This window comes from Pseudophryne corroboree, chromosome 1 (genome assembly GCF_028390025.1).
Source record: "Pseudophryne corroboree isolate aPseCor3 chromosome 1, aPseCor3.hap2, whole genome shotgun sequence".
In the NCBI taxonomy this organism is placed as follows: Eukaryota; Metazoa; Chordata; class Amphibia; order Anura; family Myobatrachidae; genus Pseudophryne; species Pseudophryne corroboree.
Window position 1 is genome coordinate 1027585237 of NC_086444.1, and position 10879 is coordinate 1027596115.

At 47.4% G+C, this 10879-nt stretch overlaps 1 protein-coding gene across 2 annotated transcripts; it reads left to right on the forward strand.

Annotated features, from left to right (window-relative positions):
- Positions 1-379: 379 nt before the first annotated feature.
- On the forward strand, positions 380-9964 carry CDKN2AIP (CDKN2A interacting protein). 2 transcript variants are annotated; one of them, XM_063920690.1, is made up of 3 exons: positions 380-778; positions 1455-1554; positions 9191-9283. In XM_063920690.1, exons 1-3 carry the CDS (start codon positions 537-539, stop codon positions 9197-9199), a joined length of 351 nt encoding a protein of 116 aa, XP_063776760.1. In that variant the 5' UTR covers positions 380-536; the 3' UTR covers positions 9200-9283. The 2 variants fall into 2 exon arrangements, with proteins under 2 accessions (XP_063776760.1, XP_063776759.1); XM_063920689.1 differs by having other exon boundaries at positions 381-778; positions 1455-1585; positions 9191-9964.
- Positions 9965-10879: the final 915 nt, after the last annotated feature.

Here is a 10879-nt window from a genome sequence, read left to right on the forward strand (position 1 = left end):
AACCTGTGTAATTCATGAATGTTACGGTTTAAAGGGATTGTATGGTAAGCCTATTCTAGGAGCATGTTGTATTCGTACCTACTATATGTGAATGTATAGTGGAGGGCAGATAACAGGATAGATCCAGTATGGGTAAAGGATGTCACCATAGTAAAAACTTGTATGCAGGCGCTAGTGGAGCTTGCAGTGGGAGAAATTTGGCAGCAGAGCAGTATGTGTGACGTGTACCTGTTGAACATCTTGCACCGTGTGTGTGTAGTCACACAAGTCACCCTCCCAAAACACTGTGCACAACTCAGATCCCCCTCCTCAGCTGTGCACGACGGTTGACAATAAAAACTGAAAGAGCCCTTTTTTCCCATATAAAAAATGGCGCCGTCGGCTGAAGGTGCGCGGCCTGCGTGAGGCGGAAACGTGTGGCGTCACGGGGAGGGCGGGGACGTGCAGCCATTCGATGGGAGTTTTGAAGCTTTTCGTCTAGTGGTGCCGGAACTGGCGCCGCCTCGTCGTCACTAGCTGATCCCAGCAATAAGGGCATGGCGGCGGCGGACGAAGTGTCCGAGTTCCTCAGCCAGAACCGGGAGACCGCCGCCTGGGTGGAGAGCCTGCGGGGGGAGTATGAGTCTGACAAGCTGTGGCGGCACCGACGGGAGTTCATCCTGCGGAACATGAGCGACTTCTGCGGGGCTGGCGAGCTACCCGAGTCTAACCACAAGGGCCTGGACCGGCTGATCGCCTACTCCATGGTGTGGTGTAACCATGTCTTCACCGGCTGCCGGTAAGTGTCCGAGCCGGCCTCAAACCGTGCGGCTGGGGCACCCTGCCTGCGGGTGTGGTGGGGGCACCCTGGCTTGTCCTGTGGCATCCCTCCTGTAAGTGTTCCTGGGGTTGGAAGGTGCCAGGGACAACGACGGATTGCTATCCCCACAGCCAGTTGTGTAACTCCATCTATGTGCCACTTGTGTTATTCCACCCTGACTGCACAGCAGCAATACGTTGTAACAATGGTAAACTTTCTTCTAAAGCTTATATCCCCCCGCCCATCCCGAGTTGGTATGTCATACAACCCCCTCCTTCAGTGCTGCAACAGCTTTCTCCCCAGTTGTGTTTTGACAGCTGAGAACTTCAATGTCACCGGTTGCACTGTCCGCGTCTCACCATTGTCATTGTGGGTACAGCAGGATATATTTCTGCTAGGCATGGTACTCATCTTTCTGTGTGTGGCGAGTTGTCTGATAGACTTTATAGAATAATTAATAAAAAATAATAGTATTGAACCATCCTACGTGAGTTGAAATTGAGCTTTCCATAAACATGACAAACCTATGACTGTATGTTCATCACTTTTCAGAGTTGTCAGAAGATATCCTATGGAAATTAAGCCCACCCATATTTTGTGAAAACTTTCATTTTCAGTGTTGCATCATTATTAAAATGCTTTTCTTTTCTTTCAGTTATCCACATCCCGTTATGGGAAAAGTCCTTAAAATGTCAGAAACTATAAAGGTGACTGATGCGCCAGTCCACACAACACGCGATGAACTGGTTTCCAAGGTGAAGAAAAGAGGGATTTCAAGTAGCAATGGTTAGCAGAACATAGATGTGAACCATAAGGACTTTCATTTAAGTTTCAGTGCATCAATGTGTGTTAGAATTCCCCCCCCTTGTATTTTTTTTCTATTAGCTGCAGTTATTTGCCATAGGCTGATTGATCCACCTGGGCTATTCAGTGGGGTATGGGACTTAGGGTCAACATGGCCATTAGGTTGACATGAACAAGGTCGACATGAGTTTTTTTGTTGGTGTCATTTTCTTTGTAAAGTGACTGGGAACCCCAATTAGTGCACCGTGTCCCCTCGCATGGCGAGCAAATCTTCGGGCAAGGTGCCTCGCCGCTGCGCTTGGCACAGGTTACCATTTCCAATTGTAGTCTACGTGGATTGTAAAGTATGAAAAGTTCAAAATAAGTGAAAACCCAATGTCGACCTTTTTGCACGTTGACCAATTTCGAGCTATTCACTGTCGACCTAAGTGGTGTCGACACAGAACCCGAATACCGAAGGCAGCCACCCCCAGGCTGCATAACATGATCGCAGCGGACGAAAACAGGCTAACACATGAGGAAGCTCTCCTTTTTTTTTACCCCACGTTAAATTATTGGGGCTAATTGAAACCCCCCCCACCCCGATGTCAAGTGTATTTTCTAAAGCTGTATTTTGCTAGTTTGTGTATGGGACTTGGTGATAACGTGAATGGAAATGAACATTGGTCTCTTTTTCTGCTGTGTATATTTGCATGCTTTAATATCTGTGGACGCCTAGAAATATATAACAGGCAGTGGCGGCTGCTGCGCCGTCCAACGTGTGTGCAGGGGGGAGCTGGGCAGGATATACGAAACCAGCCAATGGGAGTCCAGGGTGAGCTAAATGAGGATTGACAGGCTGAGCAGTGGGTTCTATCCTGTGGTGGCTGCTGTTTCCTGGGTAAGGAAACCAGGACATATGTTACATACAACTTCACAAGTATGTTCGTATGTCCTGGCCAGCTCCCCCCTGCACATTTTAGATGGCACTGCAGCTGCTGCTGATTACAGGTCTATTTCTGGGAGAACCACTTTGTCAGGCATACATACTGTTGATTAGATCTACCATACCTTGTGGCTTTCCTCGTTTAACCAGTCTTTAGTTAATACCGGTGTTTGCATTGTTTGTGTTCCCAATTCTTCACTAGATCGAATACTTGACCTGCAGTGGACTGTCTGTGCCTAGCTAATTCATTGTCGCAGTGTATTGAGGAGTCTGACAAACTGTTTACAAATACTAAGGATCCTTCTGTTTTGGGGAGCTGTAGTGTTCCAAGTCCTCACATAAACCATAGCCCCTAAACCATATTATTCAATTCACAATCACCCCCTGCACATGTCACACTAATACTGTTTTCTCTTACGTCCTAGAGGATGCTGGGGACTCCGTAAGGACCATGGGGTATAGACGGGCTCCGCAGGAGACATGGGCACTATAAAGAACTTTATAATGGGTGTGCACTGGCTCCTCCCTCTATGCCCCTCCTCCAGACCTCCGTTAGATCCTGTGCCCAGGGGAGACTGGGTGCATTGCAGGGGAGCTCTCCTGAGTTTCTCTGTAAAAAGACTTTTGTTAGGTTTTTTATTTTCAGGGAGCACTGCTGGCAACAGGCTCCCTGCGTCGTGGGACTGAGGAGAGAGAGGCAGACCTACTTAAGTTATAGGCTCTGCTTCTTAGGCTACTGGACACCATTAGCTCCAGAGGGATCGGAACGCAGGTCTCACCCTAGCCGTTCGTCCCAGAGCCGCGCCGCCGTCCTCCTTGCAGAGCCGGAAGATAGAAGCCGGGTGAGTATAAGAAAAAAGAAGACTTCAAAGGCGGCAGAAGACTTCTGATCTTCACTGAGGTAACGCTGCGCGCCTTTGCTCCCACACACACACACACAATACAGGCACGGATGGGCGCAGGGGGGGCGCCCTGGACAGCAATAAACCTCTTGGCTGGCATTATTAACGGTATATAAGGCTGAGGCATTAATATATACAATCCCCCGCCAGTTTGTTGTATTTTTGAGCGGGACCGAAGCCCGCCGCTGAGGGGGCGGAGCTTGATTCCACAGCACTAACCAGCGCCATTTTCTCCACAGCACGCTGCTGAGAAGCTGGCTCCCCGGACTCTCCCTTGCTGAACACGGTGACAGAGGGCTTTAAAAGAGAAGAGGGGGGGGGGGGGCACATATATTTGTCGCAGTCAGTGTATATTTAACCTATATAAAAAAGCGCTGTATATCTGGGAATTGTTTCTCCAGGGTCATTTGGCGCTGGGTGTGTGCTGGCATACTCTCTCTCTGTCTCTCCAAAGGGCTTTATTGGGGAACGGTCTCCAGATTAGAGATTTCCCTGAGTGTGTGGGGGTGTCTGTACGTGTGTGTCGGCATGTCTGAAGCGGAAGGCTCTTCTAGGGAGGAGGTGGAGCAAATGAGTGTGGTGTCTCCATCGGCAACGCCGACACCTGATTGGTTGGATATGTGGAATGTTTTAAATGCAAATGTGAATTTATTACATAAAAGGTTGGACGGAGTCCAGGGAAAATGCAGGGAGTCCATCCTTGCCTTTTACTATGTCACAAGACCCTTCTGGGTCTCAGAAGCGCCCACTATCCCAAGTAGCAGACACTGATACCGACACGGATTCTGACTCCAGTGTCGACTACGATGATGCGAGATTGCAGCCAAAGTTGGCAAAAAGTATTCATTATATGATTATTGCAATAAAAGATGTGTTGCATATCACGGATGACCCCTCTGTACCTGGCACGAGGGTCCACATGTTTAAAGAAAAGAAACCCGAGGTTACTTTCCCCCCTTCCCATGAGTTAAATGAGTTGTTTGAAAGGGCTTGGGAAACTCCAGACAAGAAACTGCAGATTCCCAAAAGGATTCTTATGGCGTATCCTTTCCCGGCTAAGGACAGGATACTGTGGGAATCCTCCCCCAGGGTGGACAAAGCGTTAACGCGCTTATCCAAAAAGGTGGCGCTGCCGTCGCAAGATACCGCAGCCCTCAAGGATCCTGCTGATCGCAGGCAGGAGACTACCTTGAAGTCAATTTATACACATACTGGTACCTTGCTCAGACCAGCGATAGCGTCGGCTTGGGTTTGTAGCGCTGTAGCAGCGTGGACAGATACCTTGTCTGCTGACATTGATACCCTGGATAAGGATACCATTTTACTGACCTTGGGTCATATAAAGGATGCTGTCCTATATATGAGAGATGCTCAGAGAGACGTTGGCCTACTGGGTTCCAGAGCCAACGCCATGGCGATTTCTGCTAGGCGAGCACTGTGGACCCGCCAATGGACGGGTGATGCCGACTCAGAGGCATATGGAGGTTTTGCCTTACAAGGGTGAGGACTTATTTGGGGAATGTCTCACGGACCTGGTTTCCACAGCTACTGCAGGTAAATCCGCTTTTTTACCTTTGTTTCCTCACAGCCAAAGAAAACGCCACATTATCAGATGCAGTCCTTTCGGTCGCATAAATCCAAAAGAGTACGGGGATCTTCCTTTCTCGCCAGAGGTAAGGGCAGAGGGAAAAAGCTGCCAGCTACAGCTAGTTCCCAGGAGCAGAAGTCCTCCCCGGCTTCTACTAAATCCACCGCATGACGCTGGGGCTCCGCTGAGGGAGTCCGCCCCAGTGGGGGCACGTCTTCGACTTTTCAGCCACGTCTGGGTTCAATCACAGGTGGATCCCTGGGCAGTAGAAATTGTTTCCCAGGGTTACAAGCTGGAATTCGAAGATGTACCTCCTCGCCGATTTTTCAAATCGGCCCTACCAGCTTCTTCCCCAGAGAGGGAGGTAGTTTTAAGTGCAATTCAAAAACTGTGTCTTCAACAAGTGTTGGTCAAAGTTCCCCTGCTTCAACAGGGGACGGGGTACTACTCAACCCTGTTTGTGGTCCCGAACCCGGACGGTTCGGTCAGACCCATTCTGAATTTAAAATCCTTAAACTTATACTTGAACAGGGTCAAATTCAAGATGGAATCGCTGAGAGCGGTCATCGCCAGCCTAGAAGGGGGGGATTATATGGTGTCTCTGGACATAAAGGATGCATACCTTCATGTCCCCATATATCCTCATCAGGTGTTCCTGAGATTTGCTGTACAGGATTGTCATTACCAATTTCAAACGTTGCCGTTTGGGCTTTCCACGGCCCGAGGGTTTTCACCAAGGTAATGGCAGAAATGATGGTACTCCTGCGAAGGCAAGGAGTCACAATTATCCAGTACTTGGACGATCTCCTGATAAAAGCGAGATCAAAGGAACAGTTGCAGAAAAGCGTGTCGCTCTCCCTGAGAGTGCTGCAGCAACATGGCTGGATCCTAAATCTACCAAAGTCACAGTTGGTTCCAACAACTCGGCTGTCTTTCTTAGGCATGATTCTGGACACAGAACAAAAGAGGGTTTTTCTCCCGATGGAAAAAGCCCAGGAACTCCAGAACATGGTCAGAGACCTGTTAAAACCAAAAAGAGTGTCAGTTCATCAATGCATTCAAGTACTGGGGAAAATGGTGGCGACCTACGAGGCCATCCCCTTCGGCGGGTTTCATGCGAGGACTTTTCAGTGGGACCTTCTGGACAAGTGGTCCGGGTCCCACCTTCAAATACATCAGAAAATAACCCTGTCCTCCAGGGCCAGGGTGTCTCTCCTGTGGTGGCTGCAGAGTGCTCACCTTCTAGAGGGTCGCAGGTTCGGCATTCAGGACTGGGTTCTGGTGACCACGGACGCGAGCCTCCGAGGATGGGGAGCAGTCACACAAGGCAGGAATTTTCAGGGACTGTGGTCAAGCCACAAGGCTTGTCTACACATCAACATACTGGAATTAAGGGCCATATACAACGGCCTTCGACAAGCGGAGAATCTTCTTCGCGACCTACCGGTTCTGATTCAATCAGACAACGTCACAGCCGTGGCTCATGTAAACCGGCAAGGTGGGACAAGGAGCAGAGTGGCAATGGCGGAAGCCACCAGGATTCTGCACTGGGCGGAAAATTACGTAAGTGCTCTGTCAGCGGTATTCATTCCGGGAGTGGACAACTAGGAAGCACACTTCCTCAGCAGACACCATCGCCATCCAGGAGTGTGGGGTCTTCATCAAGAAGTTTTTGGAGAAATAAGTCTTTGGGGACGTCCTCAATTAGACATGATGGCGTCACGCCTCAACAAGAAGCTTCCGAGGTATTGTGCCAGGTCAAGGGACCCTCAGGTAGTAGCAGTGGACGCCCTGGTGACACCGTGGGTGTTTCAGTCGGTCTATGTGTTTCCTCCTCTTCCTCTCATCTCAAAAATATTGAGAATCATAAGACGAAAAGGAGCACAGACCATTCTCATTGTTCCAGATTGGCCTCAAAGGGCCTGGTATCCGGATCTGCAGGAAATGCTCACAGAAGATCCGTGGCCTCTTCCTCTGAGGGGTCCTGTCTGTTCCAAGACTTACCGCGGCTGCGTTTGTTGGCATGGCGGTTGAACGCCAGATCCTAGCTGGGAAGGGCATTCCGGACGAGGTCATCCCTACTCCGATAAAGGCTAGGAAGGAGGTGACAGTGAAACATTATCACTGTATCTGGAGGAAGTATGTCTCTTGGTGTGAAACCAAGAATGCTCCTCCGAAAGATTTCCATCTGGGCCGTTTTCTCCACTTCCTACAGACTGGAGTTAATATGGGCCTAAAATTAGGCTCCATTAAGGTTCAGATTTCGGCCCTATCCATTTTCTTTCAGAAGGAATTGGCTTCTCTACCAGAAGTCCAGACTTTTGTGAAGGGAGTGCTGCATATCCAGCCTCCTTTTGTGCCTCCAGTGGCACCATGGGACCTTAACGTGGTGTTACAATTCCTTAAGTATCCCTGGTTTGAGCCTCTTCAATCCGTGGAATTAAAGTATCTCACTTGGAAGGTGGTCATGTTGTTGGCATCGGCAAGGCGAGTGTCTGAGTTGGCGGCTTTGTCTCACAAAAGCCCCTATCTGATTTTCCATGTGGATAGAGCCGAGTTGTGGACTCGTCCTCAATTTTTGCCTAAGGTGGTTTCCTCTTTTCATATGAACCAACCTAGTGTGGTGCCTGTGGCTGCGCGGGATTTGGAGGATTCCGAGTCCCTTGATGTGGTCAGGGCATTGAAAATTTATGTAGCCAGAACGGCTCGGGTTAGGAAAACAGAGCCACTATTTGTCCTGTATGCAGCCAACAAGGATGGCGCTCCTGCTTCTAAGCAGACTATTGCTCGCTGGATCTGTAACACGATTCAGCAGGCTCATTCTACGGCTGGATTGCCGTTACCAAATTCGGTAAAAGCCCATTCCACTAGGAAGGTGGGCTCTTCTTGGGCGGCTGCCCGAGGCGTCTCGGCATTGCAGCTTTGCCGAGCGGCGACTTGGTCGGGGTCAAACACTTTTGCTGGAGCTTTGGTATAATCCCCATGGTCCTTACAGAGTCCCCAGCATCCTCTAGGACGTAAGAGAAAATAAGATTTTAAACCTACCGGTAAATCTTTTTCTCCTAGTCCGTAGAGGATGCTGGGCGCCCGTCCCAGTGCGGACAACTTTCTGCAAGACTTGTATATAGTTATTGCTTGCATAAGGGTTATGTTACAGTTTTGATCGGTCTTTGACTGATGCTGTTTGTTTCATACTGTTGACTGGTTCGTATATTCCAGGTTATACGGTGTGGTTGGTGTGGGCTGGTGTGAATCTTGCCCTTGGATTTATAAAATCCTTTCCTCATACTGTCCGTCTCCTCTGGGCACAGTTTCTCTAACTGAGGTCTGGAGGAGGGGCATAGAGGGAGGAGCCAGTGCACACCCATTCTAAAGTTCTTTATAGTGCCCATGTCTCCTGCGGAGCCCGTCTATACCCCATGGTCCTTACGGAGTCCCCAGCATCCTCTACGGACTAGGAGAAAAAGATTTACCGGTAGGTTTAATCTTATTTTTACACCAATATCGCGGGTCGCAGGCGGATGCCTGACACGAGTGCTACCCGGCTGCGACCCGCGTCAGCCCCCTTTCCCACCTCAGTCACCAGCCCGGCATATTGCCGGTTTGGTGACGTTGCCTGTGACGCGGCAGGGACGGCACTGGGAGATCACATAATCTCCAAGTGCCGCCTGTATATTCACTGTAAACGGGAAGCCAGGTCGATGCGACCAGGCTACCGTTCACACTGCACAGTTTTTCGGGTTGAACACGTGTTCAGCCCTGCAAACTACCTGAGTTGGAATACCGGGTTACTCGACCCGGATTATTCCAACTCAACCCTTTTACACCGAGCAACAACACGGGTTATGCACACTCATGTGTAATAACCCGTTGTTTATGCTGGCGGTGTAAAAGGGGTATAAATAACTGACTTCAGTATGTACTTTAACTACATTTTCCGAATGTTAATCCTTCATTTATTGTAAGGTTTATTTCTCTTGGTTTCACCATAGTCCCTTTCAATTGCATAATTTGAAGCATTGCAAAGGATCATTGAAGAGAGATTTTCTACAATAAAATTGTCATTTTGCCACATATGAGAGAGAGCTATATGTAACATTTGCCACCTTAAAAAATGACCTTGCTCATGTTGACAACTGGATATTTTATAGTTTTTTTTTTTTTGTTTACAGAAGGGGTAGAGGAAGAACCTCTCAAGAAGCAAACACCTGCATATAAGGAACCGGTGGGCCAGCATAGCGATGAGCGGAGTTTATCACAAGCTCCCTGCAGTGAGGCACAAAGAACAGACTCTGGCTCTTACCAGCCTGCTCCTCAGCAAAGTAATAACCATGAATGTCATCCGCAGACGGTGAAAGGTCAGTTACAGCCCAGTGTGAATACTGTGAAAGCTCCTCGCAAACTGACTTCAGAGGACATTAAGGAACGCCAGTCATTCTTTAACAGGCTCTACAAGACTGTAGCTTGGAAGTTGGTTTCTGCAGGAGGATTTGGTCCCAACCTCAACCATTCAGAACTTCTGGGCAATTCTATTGAGTCTTTAAAATCTACGTTGGACATTGATTTTGTGCCTCTAAAGGAACTGGCAGATTTGCCTCAAACTAAAACCTCTCAGGAAAGCATAGTGTGCGAGTTAAGGTGCCAGGCTGTCTATTTGGCCATGGGTTGTGGAAAGACAAAGGAAAATGCAAAAGCTGTGGCCTCTAGGGAGGCAATAAAACTATTTCTGAAAAAGAAAGTAGTGGTGAGAATATGCAAGAGGAAATACTGCGGCCGGGAAGTTGAAGACTTGGTTCTACTAGATGAGGACTCGCGCTCTCCAAACTTGCCCCCTGCATTGAAAAACCCTTTGGATCTAATATAAGAGACTTTTATGTTTTAAACCCTAGAAAATTATATAGAAGCCTAATACTTTATATATTAAAATATGGATTTCTTTTTTCAAATGTTGGATTCTTTCATTCAGTTTCAATAGGGAAAATGTCACCAATATTAACTGAGGCATGCTTTGTTTCAGAAATTGGCTTATTTTCGTATTCTTACTTGGGTTATCATAGTTTAATATGTTGGTTTTCTTCATACAGGCATTTCAGTTTAAGGTGTTTTTTTTTTTTTCTTTTTCTTTCTTTTTCTTGATATGTGGTATCTCTTTCACACGCTTATGTTAATCCCAAACAAGTTGAGTGCATTTTTTTCAATTTAATAGTATTCACTTAAAACAAAATCTGGTGACTATAAATACGTTTCTAATAATCCAACTGTGTTAGTCAAGGTTACAGGCAAGGGTTTGTGTTTGATATTAGGTATTTTTAGCCAAATGCAACGGTTAGAGGACTCTTATTTCCAGGTTGTGATTTATAATAACTTTTATTACATATTCTATTTCTTTTACCGCTTAACTTCTATTCCAGTCCATCTGTTTCATGAAAATGTCAGATTTGACATAATTAAATGTGCTTTTGTTTATCATAGAGTGACTTGTACAAAGCTGTAATTTATTTTTAATCTTGGAAACCCAATGGCCCATTAAGCATCCTGTAGCGAACCATTATGTAAAGCACACTTGTCACTACGTTCCTAAAGCTGGCCATACATGGCAAGATGAAATGCCACCCTGCAGATAACATAGGCATACACTGAGATTTCTCATTGTATTGCCACACGATATCTGCAATCCATCCTGGGGAGAGACGTTGGGTATTTGATCTACAATATAAAAAGGTCTACAGTCATTAGGTCTACCACTAATGGTAGACATGCATTAAGTTGACAGGGTCAAAAGGTTGACATGAAAATGGTCAACACATAAAGGTAGACAATTTCTTTTTTTACTTCGGCATTTTGTCACTTTTCTGCCACAA